Genomic DNA, 24,299 nt, shown 5'->3' on the forward strand with positions numbered 1-24,299 from the left:
CCCAGTGCCATCAGACGTTTCGTATTTTCTGACGGAAGAAACGCTTTAATAGTGCTAGTATGTAATATGATCATATCTCTTTCAGCTGGCTCAGTAGCCTAGAGTGTGTCTGGGATCTAAAAGACTTGACGGCCCCTACGGCCTGTATTCTTGTAGATGGCTAACTGGCCCGGCTGGTTGACAGAACGGTTAGAACTGGCTGGTGGTAACGCTGGTTGGCTGGTGTCAGTATTGGCTGAGTTGCGTTGTGGTATAGCGACTTATGGTGGCCAAAGGTCGCTGCCCGGCGGTTTGCACTGGGCAATAAAGGCGCCTGAATATTGAATAGGGCTCGTTAGGGTGTCGTTCCTCTTGACTGGTAGCGCGCTTTTGCGACGCTGGATTCGCATATTCGGATTCCGGCCAGAGGCCTCGCGCTACCAGCAAGCATGTCGTATATGTTTATATAAACTCTTTAAATATTATGACAGAATCAATGGTAGGATGAATGTATAATAATAAAAATGTATGGATAATGTCGTGCAAAATAACTTGATATTAACAAAATTGATATGTCAACGTACTCATAGCAGTAGAACGTTCTTAATCCTAGGACATTCTGTAAATAAAGCAATCATATTTGATTTTGTAAACAGATATAAAATATGGTGATAAGGGTGCGTAAAATCTTAGCAAATCTCTTTTATTTTAATAAAACTCAATGCGAAATTTGAATAATTTTATTATGTAACAAAGGGTCAAATCAATTGACTAAATAATTTATTTTATTTTAATATCAAACAAGATACATTGTTTAAAAATACTTAACCAGCATTTTTTCAACTACACATATTTTTACATTGTTAAAAAGTAGACTAGTCCTATTAAAATACTTTAGGTACGTAATTTGGTTATGCTACAGAATAAAATAAGCTTATCATTAGGTGTGAATATGATAAATACTGAAATTTTACTAAGATTTATTACGTAACAGTATACATACTTAGTTATAGATATTAGATAGCATAGCTATAACGAACTTTTATTGAACATTATATTTTGATTCTGCAATAGGTATATAACATAAATTTTTATTGAGTTTCATAAACAATATGTGCCTACTTAAAGGTTTATTATTATTGAAAGCGCTATAGTTACATCATCTATATTAGGTACGATTAGGCGCAAAGGAAACGCTTATTACTATCTAAATAATTACCTAACTTAGTAAAGTTTGTACTTGTAACTTTTAAAATATCTTTGTAAAGGTAGTAGACGGTAAACTATAAACATAGACTATAGTATAGATGATTGTGTTTTGTGGTTATAACCGATAGTATTAAGTTAATATCTGATAAACCTCAACGAATATAAAAAAAAAAATGTTTGGCTTTATAAAAGTCTGTGTAAACAAAAAATAATACAATTAGGTTTATTCATTATAATTCTGTGGTCAGTTCATCTTGGGGACGTCTAGTCATCTCGAACAATTCGTCTTCCAGCCAGACGCTCTCCCGTCTAACAATCGGTCTCCTTTCCCACGGATCGGACAGAACTATAGATTCACTCTCAATCTGTGAGTAACTCGGCGGTCTACCGGCGTCACCCCATTGGTTATCTAAATCCTTATCTAAAATATGACTATCGTACGATGTAGGTGAATATGAAGGTGGCTTAAAAGTGGAAAATGATTGAGTCGTGTCGGAGTCGGATCGGCTCGGTGGGGAAGGGAGGAAGTTTACAAGTTGGGCTTGTTGATGCGGCTGTCGAGAGATACCGAGACGGCTGTAGCGTTTTAAAATCCTGAAAAAGAAAAACGAGTATAAAAAGGTACTAAGATAAGTCCCACATAGATAATTTATCACACATGAGTTAATCTATTATATATTAAACTCAGAATCTACTATTTTTGAAACTAATTAAATGTTGTATTAATCCAAAAGCATTATGTCTTATCTATACTAATATTATAAAGCTGAAGAGATTGTTTGTTTGAACGCACTAATTTCAGAAAGTACTGGTTCGATTTGAAAAAAAAGTTAATATAACATTTAATTAACCATTACCATGCACGATACTTATAAATAACAAACATAAAGTAATATTTTAAAATATTAGTTAAAACAGTTCTATTTAGGGCTAGAGAGGCTAGGCTTTTTAAATGACCGTATTTGTAGAAATTGCTTATGAAAGTATGACATTAGATCAAATTATATATATATATATATATATATATATATATATATATATATATATATATATATATATATATATATATATATATATATATATATATATATATATATACATTTAGAAATTAAAAACTTTTTAACGTATTTTAAACGCGATTTATTCATTATATTATTAAACCGATGTTTCGAACACTTTACAGCGAGCGTGTATAACACTCGCGTAAAATTAAACACAAGAAAATACTATATATATGTACATCTTATGCAATCTTATTTCATATGTTTGCAGGTTTTCATCAATTTTGTAAAATATATTCTTACTGAGATAAATTTAAATATATTTAAAAATAGGCGTGAATTACGTTTGAGCCAAATGTTAAAAGCTCTCAGCTTTATATTTGAGTGCTCTTACAAATATTATCTACCTACATCTGAGGATGGAGAGTAGAATATATTTTAATTCTGAAGTGCGTTTTTACTTTCTGTTTATATACCTACATAAAACACAAGATCGAATTCTTTAGAAAAAAAATTGTTATCGATTTCGATATGCAATATTTGCTGTGATGATTCATAAAAAAATGGAAAGGTTAGATCTCTGCAAATGCTTTGACTGCTTTAAAGGGGTAAGAGGGAATGAGAAAAGGTAAAGAAAAGGATATAGATAATCTAAAGGCATGAGAATATTTTTTATTTGGAAATCTGATCTGTCTTGTTATGAAGGAATATCAAATAATTACAGGAAAAAAAACATCACAGATAATAAAATTTAATTTACCGATCGGCCCAGCTGGCTAGTCTTGGCCATTCCTCTGGTACAACTGGAACTTGCTGTTTGTTCAAAAGGATAAGCAGCTTCGCCAGGTCACTCAACACACAACTGTAATCAATAAATAGAGAAATTGTATGGAGAATTTATTTTTTAATCCTTATTAATTTTTATTATTCTAATAGACAGTCGATACATGACATGTAGTTCCAATATCAACTTTTAGATATAAAAAAAATCGTCAAAACTGGTTCACGCAGTCGAAAATTCTAAGGTAACAAACATTTAAAAAATACAGTTGATTGAGAACTTCCTACTTTTTTGAAGTCGTTTAAAGCAGCTTTTACATAAATAATAGGGTTGCCTGGTAGAAAAGCTGCCTGGCAGAGATGGCTTTTAGCCATAAGGCCGCCATTTGTGTACTAGTTTTAAGTTGATTTTTGAATTTTATCTGTGTTTCATATTTTTGTAAGTGTGCAATAAAGAATAAATAAATAATACCTGTAGGCCATTGCAGCATCGTTGTTGCCCAATTGATAGAGCTCCCTTACTTGGTGCCTCGTGTGATTTAGAATAGCTAGTAAAGTATACGCATGAGGCTGTAACAGTAAGAAAAATATCGAAATGCACAAAAGTAGCCTGGAGTTACCCACAAAAAAAAAGGTTCCAAGATTATGTAGGTGAGTGTAATATATTAACCTATATAAATTATTTTAATAAATTTTATATACATAAATTCACGATTTTAATTAAAACCATTTTGTATGGACACAAACTTTTTAATTATTAATTTTTTTATGTATGAAATATGTAAGTTGGAAATAGAACGATAATTAATGTTAAGGTCTTACGAAAAAATTCAACAAAAATAATTAACAACACAACAATACATTACAAAGCGTGGCTTATCAATCACAAGGCCATTAACGCAAAATAATGTGCATGCACGACGGAAGGCTCATTTGCAAATCGCAACCGGTCTGCGGAGAGAGTGTTTTCCTTTTATTGAAAGCGATATGATATCATAACTGTATGAGACGCGATGTCTGGTCTTATTATACGCGACATGGCCCATTCACGATCTAACGGGGCGTTGAACATCGAAAGCGTTACGTTGTCGCATCGTATTGTTTGTGTTGGCTTTATACTAACTACATTGCTATAATGGTTTATTTCACGCGTTCGCTGTTTATAATGAGCTGTTATTTCACGCAACGCAAAGTATGAAATTTCTTTTACACCTTTTCTTATGAGTGAACTAGTTTGTCTTTCTGGAGCAGAGCATGAGGTTGTTTTACTGAATTATTTTTGAGGTAGCACTAGTAGCAGTATCTAGTAGTTCAAGACATCTCATGAACTGACATATTCCTTCACTGTTTTCCTCTAAATTCAATACCACAAGTATATAAGAAGCATTTGATTTAATTGCACGCTTTCCCTATACGGAAAGTATTCATACTTCTTAATAACCATACTTACTCGTAAACAGTCGAGCTGCTTGTGAAACTCTCTCAGTTGTGCATCGTCATCGTGATGTGGCTGCGGCAGAGGGTGTGCGTGCGCTTGGTGCTTCCTACACCGCGCGTACACTGCGCCAACGGCCACTAAAATTATGCACGCAACCACACCGCACGCACCGCCAATCATAATCTGCGGAAAACGCTAATATTTACTAAATTATTAGACACGTGTATTTCTGGATTTTTTAACATGCAAGAAAACGATTTATTTTCTAACGAAGTAGTTGTTGTTGTGTTATCCATGACACATGTCGTACTTTTCATTTCTCTCAATAAATAAATATAAAAATTAAAATATCGTTATTAAATCTCAGGTGCATATTTCTTATTTGAATCTGCATTATATTATAGTTAGGTATATGCATGCCTAGGCTATGCCTAGTTGTTTCTTTCCCTGGAACTGATGTCCCAATTACAAGGAACAGGAAAAAAAATGAGTTATTAGCATACCAATTTAAAAAATTACAAATAAGAACCACATCAAGACCTGATTTTTAGTTTCTGCATGATACAAGTAAATAGTTACATTCTTAAGTATTTGGTTTACTTCAACCAGCTATTTCACAGTTTTAATGGTTTAGAGGATCGTGCAATATATAAGGGTGAAAGTTGCACGGGATACATATGTGTGGGTTTCGTAAAAAGCTTTTAAACTTCTATGCTTTTAACATTCTATCTTTCTTAGATGTTAACGGAAGATAACGTTTGTTAACACAGGAGTTGTTGAAGTTTGTTTGATCTAAAAATAGCGCACGATTTCATACAATCCCCCCTCCCGGGGTTAGTTTTGTTTTGTCGTCACCAGATAAATTGTACAAGGAGTACTTTTAGCTACCGTGTACTTACACCACTAGCATCTTAAGTGCAACGAGATAAGTTTTATGACTAACTCTACTCTCGATAAATGTGTATTAAGAAACATATCTGCCTTTTAAAGTTTTAAACATGTGCCATAGAGAATGTACATGTGTTATTTATAGCTATATTATTGTTGTATGTAATTAATCAAACGAAGTTAAATTATTTAATAGTAAATGTATACGTGAGTAGGCGCATTAGTGACTATGAAAAAAATTACTAAACTATATATAAATAAAACATTATACATTTGTATAATTATCAGATAAATATATAGTTATAATGTGTTAATGCAAACACTATGATGACTCTTTCTTTTTTAATTTAAATTAAACAAAAAATAAAGATTTATTCGGAAGGTTTTACAATAAACAGTATCGTATAAGATGGCAATTTGTGCATATAAAGGAACAATAAAATGTCAGTAATGTTTTTAATCGTATAAATGATTGATCATTTAATCAAAGCGTCGTTTATACCAGATGAGTTGTTCGCTCATAGGCAACGTGACCTATTTCCTCTCCGTAAATATCTGGTTTTATAGGTGTTATGCCATATACGGCGTGTATTTATAAACAACATGTTTTATAGGTTCGTTTAATTATTTACCAAATGTGAACAACGTATGGGAATTGAGTTACGCAGAGCAGTGTTTTTAGGCTATTATTTTTAAGCTTTGTTTGGGTTATTGTTAAACTTCAATTGCATTTTTAATTTAAATTCTTCTGTGTTTTGATAATTGATACAGATTCAAATATCATGTGTAATATAAAAAATAAGACTTCTTTTTAATTATTTAAGAATTGTAGGATGTGTAAGAATAAGACGGTTAAGATTGGTAATAATTAATTTGTTAAAATTGTATTTGGTAAAAATAATTGGTAAAAATTATATTTTTAACTAGCTGTTCATCCCAGCTCGAATCGGGTAGACGGTCTCTTGTTATTTTTGAATTTTCAACAGTTATTGTCCTATTTAGATTAGGATATAAATATACAAATCACTAAAATTCATTTTATATATACATACATAGATATATTCAATTATGATCCAGTAGCATGTGTGCATGTGAATGAGACCTAATTTTTAAAAATTCACTGACCTCATTATAAGGGTGTCCAGGGTAGCACACTCTACCCATCAGTTGGTCGTCATGTGCCCAAGACTCCCTGGTGCCAGTGGGACACTCGTGGGTGCAACTGCCTGCTGGCCAAACAAGTAGACGAGCGCATTTGATACAACCATCTTCTGAACATCGCACGCATTCTGATCCGCATCCTGTAATAATTTTTAACGTGAAAATGTCATTGCTTGTCTGTCTGTTATACTTTTGTAACTTTAAGAGATTGAGTTGTAGCATTCACATTAGATTTGCATGCAAAATGCACAGAGTAAAATTGAATAATATAATATGAATTCTGAATACCATTTTATAAAATTCTACATCATTTAAAATATATGCTAGTTTACGTCAATTTAACAAATAATATATAGTGATAAAGTATTTGTTTAATAAACAGACCAAGTTATTTCTTTTGTTCAAAACGGAAACAAAGGAGCCGAAATATGGCGAGCCTAACAATCTAAATGATCAGTGAATCAAGGTGCCGTTTCGTATTAAATCTATAGGTAGGTATTAATAGCGTATTCAGCGCTTATAGCACGCCTCTAAAGCTAAGCCAAGATTTTGTTAAATGTTAAATCTCACCGCGCCCACGCCCTTAATAACCTTGCCAATTAATATTAATTATTTCGAATATATTTAATTTCTGTAAGAATAATATTACCAAATATTAAACTGTACAAAGTTAATATGTACGACGGTATTTTGACAGCTTTATAACATTTTGTTTAAATCTTCAGATAAAATTATAGTTTGGATTATAGTGTGGATTTGAATGAAGTGTCGAGATCCTTAAAAATGTACAAAGTTGCTTCGTTCATTTCGTTTCGATTTAGAAGTTGAGATTGCAATGAATTCCTACATCTATTACATTACGTTTTACATATATCAGTGTGTGTGTACTGTGTAGTTACTAGCGGTCCGCCCCTGCTTCGCCCGTGGTACATATATAGCCTATAGCCTTCATCAATAAATGGGATATCTAACACTGAAAGAATTTTTCAAATCGGACCAGTAGCTCCTGAGATTAGTGCGTTCAAACAAACTCTACAGCTTTATAGTATTCAAAAAGCAAAATTAATACTCTTTTCGAATATAGAAGACAATGGTCAAACCGTTATCGCAAACAGCTTCTGGTGCGATAATGTGTTGAATTATTATTATGCAAGCAACTCTATTTCAATACTTTCCAAAGGGAAAGCGAGCGCTGTGCGATTAGTAAGCGAGTGTCCAATTAACGGTATTTCAATCAAATAGTCTCTGTTATTCTATTTTGACTTTGAAATACTACTGTTTACTGTCTGTCCAACATAAATCGTGGGATTGTATTGCCCTTTAGTATTAATTATTTATTTTTTGATGTCCTTTGTTGGTTAATAATAGATGTCAATATTAAGTTACTACAAAACTGAACCTTATTCCTAGTTCATTTAAAGTGCTTTACATATTGTCTTAATTCGTAACTATGGGCATGATATTTTTAAAATTTAATATATCTTTAACATTTTCGGTACAGCAGTAGCGGTACGCCATCTAATATAATACGTAATATTATGGCCATGATAAATAAGCATTTGTGCAAATAAATAAAATGTGCACATCGAAAAAAATTATTGTCAGCACAAAGCACGTAATTTCATGCATGCCAGTTGATTATATGTTCCATATTAATTAAACCAACTTTGTACAGTTGCAGCAATGAATTCTTCATAGCATAAAGAGTATTTATAAATTTAATGGATATAATATCATTACGTTGAAATCATTTTTATGATTATATTATGCCACTAGATAATTATGATTTCTGTGTTGAGTTATTTATATGATTGTGAGATATTATATTCGTATTAATTTGTCTGTCTCTATAGGTACTATATATAGCCGTTCCTACAACAATTTAATTATTTGTATATATTGGTTGGTCTCAAAATATATAGAAAAGAGTTATGATCTAATAAGCATAATGTTCAATCATAGAGTTGTTAGCGCTTATAGGTAGGTACTATATTTCTCTCTTATATTTTTCTATCAACCTACTTTAAACAAGGAGGAGGTTATTATTTCGATTGTATTTTTTCTTGTTTTTAGAATTTCGAAGCAGGTAGCATGTTAGTTTTAGTCGTTTTTCGATTGTCATTGTTGCATTTTTATTGTTTAGAATTATTATGTACCTCTCTCTTTGTTTACCATTCTTTCACGTTTTTATTGATGTAAGAGGAAGGCAACGTGTATTGAATGATATTGATCATTAGCAAGTTTCATCGCTCATTATAGTATACGTTACAATGCTCTATCCTATAATAAATAATACTAAAAGGAACAATCGATCATAATCTTCTTACTCATTATAGCGGTTATAGGTAGGCGGTACTCTTCAGTTTCAATTTAAAACTGAATTTAATGTAAAATTATTATGAACACGAAGTGTAGATGAAAAAAAAGTAGGACTGAGCCAGATGATGATGATGTTGATTGAAAATTATTCATAAAAAAAAACTTACTTGTATCATTAAGGGCTGGTGGCGCATCGGCTGGCCGAAGTTGCGCATGCGCCGCGCCCGCCGTCACCAACAACACTAGCGCCGCCACCACGTGGCTCATCGCATTGTGCCCATGTCGGCGTTCCTAGAAACACAAATCTTTTTTAAGAAAAAAAAAATCACCGAAGTTCCTGGGGTTTGAGGTAATATTACAGATTCTAAAATGAAGCCATACAACAATATTTCGCAAAAAACGAATAAAATTACGTCAATCGGTTGGAAATCCTCGGAGTTGTAGAGTTATAATAGCAGAAAAATATATAATCGAATTGAGAACCTACTTTATTTTTGGTCTCTTAAACTTTTAAACATTTAAGCCTTTTTCTTCATGTCAACTTTTACAAGCCTTTATATCGAATTATGAACGTCCACGTTGGTTAAAAAATTTATATATGTATGTAAATGTATTTGATTTGGTTTGCACTGCAACTTCGACTTCTTAGGTAAAAAATTAAGTCAAGAGTTTTTAGCCCTTTGTGCTGTTGATGCTAAAATATTGTAAGAAGAAATTAAAATGATTATTAAGCGGGATTGAAATTGAAAATAAAACGCTGTACGTATGTATGCTATAAAAATATTAAAATACACAATTATAAATTTGTTTCACCACAGGTAACATAATACTTTACTAGATTTAATGTAATTTTTTAATTTAATTTTCATTTATTTATTAAAAAACCAAATAAGTACTTCATTTACTAGTATAGTATTATATTATCTGTGGTTCTACTAAGAAAATGCTTTCCATATAAAAAAAAAACATTTAATTCCTTTTTGGGCCTAACCAAAATCAAAATAAAATTAACAAAAAAAAAAAAATTGAGTCAATATAGGAAACGTAATTTGTAAATTTTAGTTATTCAGTTAAGCTTTTCAGAAGAACAAGTGTAAACAAAAACACGATGACGACATATTATGATGAAATGAATGCTATAGAAAAGTCCTCAGTTATGACAATACCAGAACGTTAGGTTCCGGGAGGATTACGTTGGTATAACAATACACACAAAGTGGGTCAGAGCTGATCGTCACCGGCGTCGGAATAACTGTAAGGACTGGTTTACAAATTAGTTGACATTGGCATTCGATGGCGGTTAAGCGAATACTTTACGTGCCCACACATTTCGATGCTTTGTTAGTTACCTTGGCAAATATGAAACGAATTTGCATGCATAATCTCTTATCAATGTTTAATAAATAAATAGTGGGAGTCGAGCACGCGTCGGCACGAATTAGGCCAGCTCGCACCGGGGAAGGTACCACACACCCACAGAATATCGGCGTGAAATAGTAGCATTTAAATGCTACTGTGTTTCGTTCGGTGATTGGGGGGCTCCGGCGGCTCGCATCCCTTTCTTTCCTATTCCTTCTTTTTCCGTCCCATTTTAATTCGTGTAATGAACTTTTACACGAATTAAAATGGGCAGTGGTCGTTCGCTATTGGGCGAACCACTAGTTCGTTTGCCCTCTTTTTTTTATAAAAAAATAATAGTTTTAAATGCTATATAGACATATATGTAGACACATACGCTTTAAATAAATAATTTATTGTGTGCTTTTTGATAGATCTCATCTGTATGTCAATACAAAAACAATCCTTCGATTTGTTATATTACAAGCTATTCTTAGGAAAATGGTTGATACATCAATCTATGGTTAAACTTTTGGATTGAGTTTGATTACTAACATCGGGCGCATATAAGATTCAATAATATAGAGTTTATGGAGCAAATTTATATTGTTTAATTTTGGTAATATTATACACCTTTCTAAAAAATAAATAACACATAAACTCATATAATTTGAATGCAAAATCATATCAATTATGCATATATAATATTATGCTGGGATAAGTCATAAGACTCTAGACATGTTACAGTGTTGATCCTTATTAAACGGAAAAAAATATACATACGTATATTATATAAAACAGTTAATTCTGAGATTGTAATTTTTATCGATATGTAAACTACATGTATTCTTTACATGAAGTTTGTAAACCAACCTAACGTAACTAGTTAAATATTTTATCTCCATGAATTTTTGAAAATAAGGGATTAAAGTGGTTATAATCTGTTCTCTGTTTATAATTCACTGTGTACCTATAAGTCCTGACTTCAAGTCTATCTTAATTGAAAGTACCATTTATTAAGAATCATATGAATGATAAAAAATTCACGTTCTATTCAACAGAAACAGGCTCGTGACATACCTACATTTCGTGACATAATACGACGATTACGGCTATGGTATTCACGATTATGGCATTAGAAAACCGTTTCGTATTGTCTTGCAGTCATTTGCTGTGTTATAAAAATTCTTATCAAAGGGCACGTAGTTAATATAGCACAATATTGACGAGATGTGATTCGTATATTTTCCGCTGACTTCAAAGAAGGAGGTCATCAATTCTTTTAACGGGGTGAAACGATTTTTATTACTTATTTTATTTGAGATTTGGTACTTCCCATGTGGTCCCGAAATTTGGTGCAATATTAATAGTTTGAAGACGATTTAGTTTTTTGCTAAAAATAATTATATTTAATTTATGCTTTTCTGTATAAAATTTTTGTGCTTTCGTATTTGGAATTGTATTTAGGATAATGGAGATAATATGAGATATAATATATATTATTGAATGTTCATATTATGCCCACAAGTAATGTATCAAATATTCAATATTTACAAACTCAGGGCTAAGGGTTTTTCTATAGATTTAAAAACTAGGTCTTAATGTCCGTGTTAGACATTAACCTACATAAGGAAACCAGTAGCGAACACAACATTCCACAATGATTGCGTTGACAAGAATTAATTTAATTGTGCTTAACTATGTTAATCATTGCGATCAACTGGAGTCTGTTTTGTATTATTCATTCATATGATAGTGTTATTTAATTAGGTCTCTACATAATTTGACTGACTCATGTTTGCTTTAATATGTTAGTAATTTTATTATAAAGGACCACTGTTACCATTTGGGTAATACACAACAGGATATTTTTGCACTTAAATATTATTGAATTGTTTATTTAATGACATATCAATTAAACATGTAGTTTCCCGAGAACCCAACAATTCCAGCAATGGAAATAGAATATTTCAACAAATCACAGAGACTCCATATCTTAAATGCATATAATCTATGATTTGTGACTATATAAGTATATATATATAATGTATACACCACTATAATATATAACTATTTGATTGAATTAATAATATAGGCACTACAACGTAGCAAATCAAAAGATGCGAGATGTTAAGGCACTTAATAATATTTTCCACCTATGTGGGCGCCACAATAAGAAATGAATGAATTTATGTTATCTGTGTAAATAGATACAGAAGATACGAGTACGTCCGTGTTCTTAACCTACGTCTGTTCGCTTGCGTCGGTGAAAGTTGCTGTTGACGCACTTTTGTTCACAAACCAGTACTAGCTCATGTAGATCGATTTTAATCTACGACTCGTAGTAACATACCTTTGAACGAGCCGAATGTTATTGTTTTCACAAGAAAACAAGATTTATGAAGATATTTACGCAAAAAAGAGCTCGTGCTCGATTGAAGGATATTGGGCAACACTCAAATATAAATTATGAATTAGATCTGATTAATGAGACATGCAATAACCATATTCTTATTAATTAAAGCTAGTTTATTAAAGTTTGAATCCTTTGTGAATTGGGGTCGACTTGCGAGTTATGAGGTCTTGCCGAAAAATAAAATATGACTTAAAATAACTGCGCTAATTCTAATATTATAATAAAAACTATATTGCAAACATTATAAATAATGGTGAAATCTATTTAAGCGAGAAAATGTCAAAGTAGGTTTCATTTCCCTCGATTCTTCGATGACAACAATGCTATTGTTTACGAAGTGCACGTGTTAGGTTTTTATGTTGTAAGAGAAATCAGTGGCCATGCCCCTTAACCGGATATATTCCGGGATTGCATGCGGGCATTCTCAATTTTGCCTTTTGTGATCATAGTATTATAAATTATTCTAAATTGTTGTCAACAGTTATTTATTCATATTTCTTAATACATCGCTTTAAATCGAAAGTTCTTTGTAGCAGGAAGCGCTTTAATAATGACATAATTCCATGAATAGGTAAATAAATTAATAACTAATTACATTTAAGTTGTGACATATTATTCTAATATATTATGTTTAGTAAAAAGTTCGTCCATTTTATTAATTTCGTCATTGACTATCTTGAAATATTCCTCTTCTGTAGTTTTAAGAACGTCTTCTTCAGCTATACTTGCTTCACGATCTAAACATGTAATGTCCTCTCCACGAATTTTCAAACGGATTTCTTTGACACGATTGTCTAAAATATGTTCACGTCTCGTTTCACGATCGTATATTTGGTGAACTAAGTGTTTATCTTGATTGCCAGGCGTAGTCATATTTTCAGAGAGATGCAAAATGTAAATAGACCCATGGTTATCGCTTACAGCAATTGACTCTCCTTCGGGATGCGCTATTACTCGGGTGAGCCCGTGTTTGGACACTTGCAATGTTGCCACTGGCTCCCGTTGTTTTCTAAGTATATCCCAATAATAGAAGACACCGCCTTCACATACTGCCATATAACAGGAATATCGCAAAGGAGCCCAGGCCACATCAGTAACTTGGTAACGATATGGACGCGTCACTATAATAGGTGCCGTGCGTACTTCTTCACTCCAAATACGGACACTCCAATCTCCACAAGTTATAAACATTCGTAATGTACAGGGACTTCGATGCACTGCACGCACAGGCCCTGTGTGTGCATACCAATATGATGCTAAAATTTCAGAATGACTTCTACCCATGCGATTTGCATTAATGACCAACCCAGATTCAGTTCCACTTAAAAATTTTGTTGGTAAACCTTTATCGAATTCGAGACAACTAACGCCTTCTGCGTTACTGAAGCTCGGTGAAACATGATGACCGTGACGAACAGACATGTAAAGTTGATCGATTGGTTTTGAAATGTTTCTTATATCCCACCACAGGCATTGACCATCGGGAGACCCGGAAAAAAATTCCGAATTAGTACGTGAATGTCCGTATAGTAGGCCACTTATAGGTCCACGATGAGAATTATAAACTGAACTCTTGGATACGGCGCTTCGGCCTTCCCTTATATCAAAAATATTGATGGTGCCGGAGTTAAGACCAGCCAACAAAACTTCAGGAGTAACAGGTGAGCACGTTAAGCGCCAGCAACTATTTTCAGGACAAAATTCATATAACGGTTCAGTTTGTTTATTTATATCCCACATGTAACAAATAGTTGATATTTTTGAGTCTTGTTCAGGGCCGTATACTTGATAGCTATACGATGCAACAAGCCGCGATTGTGTTTCATTTGTCCACACAATACAAGATGCCGGGCGTTCAAAGGGATCTCTAAATATGTTTGCTATTTGTAGGTTGTATTTCTCGACGGGGGCTTGTTGGTACATATTAGCAAAATATGTTTGGTACATGTCAATTGCGTTATTTTGGTCAATGCAATGTTCTATTTGTGGTCTTAAACTTAATATTGCATTAACATAGCCATCCTCATGTTGAACGCGACGCCGGTGACGAGCGAGATGATCTTCATTATATAGATGGACATCACGGGGCCAACCACCTTCACTATGATTTATGCCTTGCTCGTGCATTACCAATTGTTTTGTGTTTGCATCGTGTTCAGATTGCGGCATTGTTGCTTGTATTGTACGGTGTACAGGATTGCGAAGTATATACAGTTTCTGTTGCTCTACGTTAGGGTTTATGGAGTCTAATAAGTGTGCAGGTACTTCTTGGAACAATGGTTGCCTACCGAAGTTTTTACGAAGTTTTGTGTATTCGTAGTTTGATTTCATGTATCTTTTCATTTTGCAATTAAATACAATGCTGCTGAGAAATATTTTCTCTTATAAAGTGCGTGTATTATTGACAATTGAATTATTGTATTTAAAAACATAGAGGCCATGAGATGTTGACGTAATAACGAATATACTCGCAGGTGTTTTTATCTATTAATTTATTGCACATTGTACAGTATAGAACGAGAAATTATGTAATTAAAAAGTAGATCACCGAGTTACGTACTCAATGTAACATCTACTAATTTTGTTAATGATTTGTTAAGATTATAAGTTACGTAAAATAAGCAAGTTTATGTAATCTGCATACGTTAAGTATGAAAGGAATATATAAAAATCTGTAACCGTTCCGTGTTCTTTTTATTCCAAGAAATGTTGCAATAATGGTATACTTTGGTTGTTATGTGGCTTGAATTATTAGGCATTGAGAAATCTTATTAGGAATATATTAGCATACGCGCCAATGAGGTTTCGAAAGGTTTATATTTCCATAGACACATAAAAAAGCTTAGTAAGGAAAATGAATAAAAGTAATATTTATTGTAAGAAATATTTTATAAGTCAGTTAGGTATGTAAAAAATATTGTTGTCCTGATTTTAGTACAAGGATAAAGGGCTTTGGCGAAATAATACCGTAAATATTGGTTGGTAAAGTTAGAATCAATACAATGTGAATTACATAGGCAATTTAATATTGCGTATTCTTTGAAAATTTTTCTTTTTATAATAATTTAGTCACTATTGTATATTCTTCAAATGCACCAACTGAAGATGAAGTTTCTTCATTACGATAGAAACAAAATAAATGTATAACAGTAAATAAATATTACTATGTTTTCAAAAACATTAAGAAATAACAAATAAATACAAGAAACTTACTTTAGAAATTAAAACGCAATCCAAGTCACTTAAAACACAATAATATTCACAAAATCAAAAGCCTCTTTTCAAGCACATATCGCATCACTATAATAAAAAAAATCTTCAAAATATTTTCAAACAAAACTCCAACTTGAAAATAAAGCGTTGTTGCGCATGCGCAGTGCGACTCCGTCACAGCCGTTTCATCGAAGACTGGCGCGTGACTGGCAGTAAGTAGTAACAGCTTAGTTTATCGGTAGAACTTAGGGACTGGTTTGTTCGCTCCTCATCTCATGTGCTGGCCCATGATTACGCTACTTTTCTATGACGGTCGTGCTTGTTTCCATTTCGAACGATGCCCGTCTTGGGCACTAGTTCCTGTTCGTTACAAAATGTTGCAGGAATTTCGCACGATAAAGGCATGGTGTGGTTTATGTGGGACAGCGGTAATAGCTTGCGTACGTCAATCACAGCGAAATTGTTGCCATGTACGCTAACAGGAATATGAATTACGTTCTTGGAAGACCTATTGCAGAAATGCTACAATAGGCGTTCTTTATCGGAAACTAAAAACAATGGGCGCTTACTGTTAATGTGCTGTTGTTATTATTTAAATGAAACAGTCCATTATTGTAACGAACGAAATGACACATATGTCCTGTAATTTTAAACGATATTTTTATAAGTATCTGATACAAAAATTCGATATTATATTGATTATCTCGAATGCTCTATCAACTGTAAGTTTATTCGGAGATTTGTCCTGTATCTTGGTTCTTGCTCACGAAATTCTGACACTGCCGCCAATTTCATATTCATATTTAAATTAAACGCAAATGACTTCGATCAAATATGAAATAATTTACTGTGCCTGTAAAGTTTTTAAAATCGCTTCCGACCAGATCACCTTCATAATTTGGGAAAGTCGGTCAAAAATCGAATATATAAGTTTACTCCTTACTAAATGATATTACGTAGCTTATTTTGATGTGACCTTTAATATTGAATACAAGTTCTATTAAAATTAAATTTCTCAAAAATTTCACTACTGGGTACTTTCTAAAATTAATTAAGCATATTATATTATTGCATAAAGGGTATTTATAAAGAGGTTAATTAAAAATGCGAGCGTTTAATTGTGGTCAAGAGTTAACTAGTATAATTGGTCATTAGAGGGTCGGCAGATCAAGTGACCTGCGCTGACGATGAAACTTAAGGTCAAATAATACATAAATTCGGTATAATAGGACATTGTATGTGAATAAAAAGCATTGAAACAAACTAATAGATGCCAAGATCGATTTTTGTTTTTTTTAACAAGTACTCATCATTTGGAAGTAAGTGCTTTCAGTTAAGTGATTAAATTCACTTGTGTAAGAACTTAAGAAAGCACATCTCTTCTGTTAAATTACTTTTTATTCCTTGTTATAGTTTCAGTTATGAGTACAAACACGTATTAATTAAAAACACAAAAAGTTGTTTACAACATAAACAGAATATAACTACGCATCTATTTACAAATATAGTCTAGTGTTTTCATAAAGCTTTTGGTGGGTTTTAGGTATATTTTGGAAACAGAGCGTCTATATTTTTACGGATTTTACGTTTTCTGGATGGATGATTAAGGGATTTAATCATAATTTTTAATGATATTCATATTCAATTTATTCTGAAAAATTTTGATATAAGCCATTGCAAACCGTATGAATACATTATGTATGTAATACAGTACCACTACTAGTTGTTAGCAGAATTTGTATTTATGATTTATATTGTTACAAAGCGATATTAAACATTATTAATGAGGAAAATAACATTAGACAGTCAGGCAACACTATCTATATAGCATATACTGTGGTAATTATGAGTCATTTTTCGTGACGAAATAGTGAGATAATTACATTTTTCGAAATAACCAAGCTGAAATTAGAACGTTACAAAACGAATTTTAAGCTATAATTTTATTGGCACTTAATTATATAACCGTTTATTATTAAAGTCTGAAGAATAAATTTTGGCCAATATCTAGAGAATTCCGTACTGATTTTGATAAAATATTACCAGGGATATTTTAAGTGTAATAAAAGTTAATTTGTTCAACATATTGCATTTATTATCTGATAATAGCCATGTGAATAATTGCTTTGCAATATGTATGTTTCAGAGACCACAAAACAAAGGATGTCGACTTTTTTCTGTTAGTTTGTTTGACGGTTTGTGTGTCAATTACGTAAAAACAACCGGACTGATTGTCTTTTAATGTTGTATTAGTAGGTATGCAATATTTTTGATATTTACAACATTTATATATTAATTCGTTCTGTTTTTTAGTTAGTTGAACAATAATTTATAAGAACAGAAATACACTGAATAATCTTAAAATTTCATGTGTCTATCTCGTTTATGAGGTATATGGTGGCAGATGGACGGGCATACAGACAAACAGACAGACGAACAGCAAAGTCTTAATAGGAACCCGTTTTACATTTTAAGCATGGAACCTTAACAAACTGTAATTATTTTGTGAATATTTCAATGTCTGGAATGTTACCTCTTAAGTGCAAAGTAATTCGAATAAGAATTATTTAAAATGATTAGTGAAATAGCGTTAAAAGTTAAATATAATAAATATATGGCCTGCTTAATATTCAAAATATTATCCTGGTATATAACTATTTACTCTCAACACAATTTAATACAGGAAAAATTGTTTTTATATATTTCAAACTTATTTACTACATTTATTTTAAATTTGTGAAGTAAAAATCATGTAGAAATTAAAGGCTTTTAACGGATTTTAAACGCGATTTATTCATTGTATTATTAACCCGACGTTTCGAACGCTTTACAGCGATTTAATTTATAAATGTATAATACTCGCGTAAAGTCAAACACAAGAATATAATACAGGTTATCTCGTATTAAACGATAATGAAGAATTTAATAAGCAATTCAAATGACAATGACAACAAGTTTGTTTGTAACTCTGTCCAGGCGGTAATTTTGAAGAAATGTTCCTATTCTTTCATTGCACAATGGACAATGGAGCATGCTTCAGATGCAATGAAGTATTATAAAGCAAGCTTTGTTTATATGAGATACCGTTTTGAGGCATTTAAAACTTATAACATAATCATAAGTTTTTAAATTACAATGTTCATTAATTCCAAATATAAACTGATATGAGGGACATATTAAAAATATAGAAAAAACAATATAAGCGGCTTTAAACCCGAAATCAAACGCTAGAGGAGTCAATGAAGTATTGTCAATTGACCTTGTAGTCCGTGCCACTCTTCCTAATTGGTCCTTTGTAGCCTCCATCAACCCAATCACACGTACGTGGCTATCAATTTATATTTCATAGCAAGGAGCTGTTATATGTTGAAGCAATAAAACCTTTAACCTATTTTCTTTATCTCGAGAGTATAAAGTTATTGTATGAATGGCAATACTTATTATTATTCTTGTTTAAATAACAACATTATGTATAAACTCGTTCATCAACACGTCTTTTACATTTAACTTCCGATAATGTATTTTTTTGATACATACACAATTTACAATATGTCTTTTCTTTCCATTGTCTTATAATAAATTTGGCTTATACAACGATTGCCATTCATGATTATGATATTACATCAACTAATTAATTCTAAACACAACTTGGCTTATGTTCGTCCACACAGTAACAAATAACTGTTATATAATATTCGTTAATATACAGTATTATCGCGTCTTAAACAAAGACCTATGTTTTTGTTTAAAGTCTTTTGTTCAATATGAAAGGGAAAGTTGTATGGAGAAAAGTAGATCGTGTTACGAGTTCAGCAGAAAATGAAACTTAAATTTAACAAGATTTATATGAACATATTGTGTTGTGCCTATTTCATTAGAATATGGATTTTACAATGAAAGAATGCTATGATAAATTAAAATAAGTAATGAAATAGTTTATTACTTAAAGTGGGAAAATACATTTTGTAGATAATGGACTTTATTATACAATAAGGGGAATAAAATTAAGAAGATTGAATCATGTTGAAAAAGGAATTCAGCATTGTAATAGTATATATAAAGCAAATAAATAAATTAAGCCTAAAATTGTAAATATTAAGACTGATGTAAACAAAAGGAAAAATAACGTAGTTCATTTGATGCTAAACATTGAGTCCTACGCGTACTGTTTTTTTTAATAACTTATAACACAAAAGCAAGAGCATAGATGACGAATAAAGCATGTATTCCAAACGTTACATACATTTTTCAAGTTCATAAAAGCCTTGTATTTCTGCATTATCTATATGAAAGCGTTCTATTTTAACGTCGCTTCTGTTCATTGTTCACTTTTCTGTGGTTTTCTCAGAATTAACGCTTACTACTTTCGTTCCAACAAAGGGAATAAAAAAAGTATGAAATTTTTGTTTTTATAGAGCACATGTTCAGTTCAAAGTTACCGCTATAAATCTATGTAGAGCGTGTGCAATCAAGTATTAAAGCGTCAGATTGCATCAGCTAAATGGAGTGTAGTGGTGGATTTGGTTTTTAGAACATAAAATAGGCGTCGGAACTTTAAATAGTACGGAAATGGTTCTCAGCATTTATAGCTACAGATTGGAACCATGTTAATTTATATTAACACATAGGTAATTGTATGGCACAACTGTAAATGAATATATTTGTACGATAAAGTCGACTTTTAAATTGTTTGTATTGCGTTTCAAACTGGAAATGAGAAAAGTTTGTGTTTAAAAAGCAAACAGAAAACATTCATTGTTTGAAACTTTGTTTTAATTAGTTGACTGTGACGGTGTAATTAAATATAACAATTTAGAAGTCGATAGATTGTTTTAATTTGAACTGTTTAAGACGTAGATTTCGACATTATCGATATTATTTAAGGCGCATATTAATTATTTATTGTTATACCGCCATATTTTTTAAAAATAAATACATGTCTAGCTTCTAACTGCCAAGAATCCGGTACATTTGGAATTGTTAAATTGTGATTATCTTTATATATTTATTTTAATGTCTATGACTAACGCAGCTCTTAAGTTTAACTGACTGTGTTACATAATTTAAAAAAATGTATATGTAGTGTGATTTTGCTTTATTATAATGCCTGAAAACAAAAGGATTTTGTGTATGCATATGCTATGAAAAATAAATGATATTTTTTCATAAATATTTAAAATTATTTTCCTGTTATATTATGTTCTTTATAGTTGCAATCCATACATATCAAATGTAATGTTTTAGTAGCAGACCTGATAAGGCATTGGCGGCCTGCGCTTAGATTGAAACTGTTAATTGTTTGTTTTCTAATTATTTAGTAACTTAATAATAAAAATATAATGCAATTTAATAAAAATACTTATTTCCATTCCAATCTTTTATACACATTTCTTTTCTTCATCACCACTATACGATATAACCATCATCCATTTAAAAAATAATAATTTGGCACGCTCTCAAAATATAACAATAGAGCGTAGTATATCTGCGATTTTTAATGTCATATTATTCGTGATTTACGACTTGGTATGTGCACTTAACCCTATAATGTATTAGCGATCCGTGAATTTTATTGTTTCCCCCGTGCCGCTTTGTTCGACTTTCGTGTTCGTATTTGTACATCCGCATCGGTGGACTTTCTGGGAGTTAGTGTGGTATAAATCTTGTGGTAAACTTTCTACCCTATATTATTAATCGAAAATTCGGAGAATTTCAAGAATTACTGACGCTATTCACTTTACTTATTTATAAACGTTTTATTTGAATAATCAAAAAAAAAATCTGCACTAATATTATAAAGCTGAAGAGTTTGTTTGTTTGTTTCAACGCACTAATCTCAGGAACTACTGGTCCGATTTGCAAATACGATATATGTACCACGGGCGAAGCCGGGGCGGACAGCTAGTCAAACATCAAATTACATTACTTTTCATCGAGTAACAAATCTATGTATGAAGTAATGTATTATGTTATCTACAAGTGCATACTTACACTAAATTTGAATTTAATAAACAAAATTATGTAATGGTAAGTATGTATTTTAATTTAAGCTTAAAATTAACTTTATAGGTTTGAAATAACTGAATATGTTGGTATTATTTCATTATTACTGATCGAGTTCTGTTATTATTCGTAAATTTTTATATATGGCTGTCGAGCACGTTTCAACTGCTATTTATAAAAAAGCAGCAGAAATTGGGTGAGTTCGTACAAGGAAAGGTACAACAGAAGATCGACGTGAAATAGTAGTACAAGAATGATTTATACTTACTTAGTGGGGCAGCCTGAAGCACGTTTGTTTTTTCTCATCTTTCCTAGTCTATTCCTTTATTCCCATAGTCAATACTTTCCTTATACCTTTACTCCTTAAATGCGGGCAACGCATTTATAGAGACTCTACATCTGCAAATGTTCATGGGCAGTGATGTTTGCAGTACCATCAGACAAAGCAAAAACTAAGTGTTCACTCTTACATAAAAAAAACCAAATTACTTATGATAACATTCCATATTTGAATTCTCATAGGCCTTATGTAACTCAGAAATGGGTTTTGTCTAGTGAATATCAGAGTTTGTAGAAATTTGTGTATGGTTTACTTTGTATATTATCATGTAATATGTGATAAACTATCGTATGCATAAACGAAAGAGTTTTAAAGTTGCAAGCTACTATGAAAAACAAACAATTAGATAAGTTTCACAATCTGTGTTTATATTATGAGCCAAATATTTAATGATGTTAGATTACACTTCTTATCCAAAACTCCTGGTATTATGTTGCATTTGTACGGAATAAGCTAAATGCTTTCCAAATATCAGTTTTTCGAGCTACCCCATTATCGTTGGTCTTCCAGAAGCATCTATATCCAAGCATTAGCAGAATCATTTGTTCCCGGTATCTAGCGATGTAAATCTGCCGCAAGCGAGCCTGCTCTAATTCCACGGCTAAAATATAATTGGCGACAACTGCTACAACTTGCATAAAATATAACGAAATGAATCTTTGCACAAGTTGGAACTGAATTAATGAATAGGTAGCTATTGTTAGCTGCTGCAGAGGGTTGAATTTTGCGCTTTCAGTGTCTCAAATATTTGATGATATAATTTAGTAGGGAACTTTTGAGTGAACTTTATTGAAAATCTGCGCTACATACTGAATTGTTACTTGCGTTTCGTATTTAGTTTTGTTTTCTTTTAAGAGACTGTTATAAGATATTTGCTTATGTTCTAACATACTTAACTGACTAAATGAGATGCGATTTATATGAAAACTAGCTATACAGTAGTTTAGCTCGTAGTTTTTACAGTCGGGGTTTTCCCCGCATAGTTCCCAGGCCCGTGGGATTTCCGGGGTAAAAACTACCCGTGCACGTGTGAGTAGGGATGAAATCCACAACATGTCGTTATTTACTTAGGGCTATAGAGTTTAATAAAGTTTTCCTAAACCGTACCGTTCGTGCCGGTGAATTGAACGTAAAAGTTTTTTAAGCAAATTATCAGCTGATTGAAGCACTGATTTTCAAGGTAATGACTGTACCAGGTTCATTAATGAGCGTTAAAGTGTAAAGCTAAAGCAGTTAGGCATCCAGACCAGCAATTTGGTAAGTGGACCGCACCGGGAGGAAGATTATCAATGGCCATTGGAGCGTGGGATTGTTTTCGTACTTTGCGATGGAATGTGAAATTGTTGCCGGGTGCAGTAATTTACAGATGTAATTTAATGTGATGAGACAATGTTTAAGCAGTTCCTTATTATAATACATATGTTTATATTTTGTTTGTCACGTTTCGGTGCGTTATGTGATATTAATACTGCTTCGAAGTTCATTCACATCTATTAACGTATTTGGGAAATACATAAATTTTCATAAAGTTTTAATATCGTCCTTAAATCTGACACGAATAGTGCCAATAACAAAGAAGCTGAGGACAACTCTCATGTTAAAATTCATCTGGATTGATAAAACATAACTAAAATTTTATATACAATCTGCATGTTGTATGTTCATCCCATTCTCAATATTTTATATAAAAAGAAAAATACCAAATAATGACTTTGATGAATGATTAGATAAAAACATTTATTTGAAAATTGTTATTATTGTTATATATTAATTATAATGACTCATTTAATTCAAAGAAATATAAACAATTCATTTTGCAAAGAGATTCACTTGTTGAAAGTTTCGTTTATTTAATAATTTTCAATTGATGGTCCTGCAATGATAAATAGAGTTTACAGGTGAAGTTTTGTGAAGGTTCATTGAATAGAATTTATTTACCTTTACAGGGTTGGTCCAAAGCTGGAAAATAAAGGATGCGAAAATTTGTCGAGTCGCGGTCATAAATATGCGAAAGTGACAGCAGGGTCCGCCATTTTCCTGTTGACAAAATCACACCCGCAATACATTGGGACTTGTCCAAAGTTTTTGTTGTTTACGACGTTCACAATTACTTAGGTGTGCCTGACGTTTAATTCTTATGCTTATTTAATTAAAAATGTTCTTATGCTTATTTTTGTATGTGGTAGTCGAGCACGCTTCGGTACGAATTGGGCC

The 24,299-nt window shown here is 32.0% G+C and overlaps 2 protein-coding genes across 2 annotated transcripts; both read right to left on the bottom strand.

The window, feature by feature from the left end:
• Positions 1 to 801: 801 nt before the first annotated feature.
• On the bottom strand, positions 802 to 15,976 carry LOC119832542. Its single transcript, XM_038356206.1, has 7 exons — positions 15,743 to 15,976; positions 8,943 to 9,066; positions 6,421 to 6,596; positions 4,420 to 4,590; positions 3,442 to 3,539; positions 2,950 to 3,051; positions 802 to 1,782 (listed from the first exon to the last, which is right to left on the bottom strand). The coding sequence occupies exons 2-7, from the start codon at positions 9,040 to 9,042 to the stop codon at positions 1,419 to 1,421; spliced, it is 1,011 nt and encodes a 336-aa protein (XP_038212134.1). The 5' UTR covers positions 9,043 to 9,066; positions 15,743 to 15,976; the 3' UTR covers positions 802 to 1,418.
• On the bottom strand, positions 13,142 to 14,872 carry LOC119832483 (dynein intermediate chain 3, ciliary-like). Its single transcript, XM_038356149.1, has one exon. The coding sequence runs from the start codon at positions 14,870 to 14,872 to the stop codon at positions 13,142 to 13,144; it is 1,731 nt and encodes a 576-aa protein (XP_038212077.1).
• Positions 15,977 to 24,299: the final 8,323 nt, after the last annotated feature.

This window comes from Zerene cesonia, chromosome 15 (assembly GCF_012273895.1).
Source record: "Zerene cesonia ecotype Mississippi chromosome 15, Zerene_cesonia_1.1, whole genome shotgun sequence".
In the NCBI taxonomy this organism is placed as follows: domain Eukaryota; kingdom Metazoa; phylum Arthropoda; class Insecta; order Lepidoptera; family Pieridae; genus Zerene; species Zerene cesonia.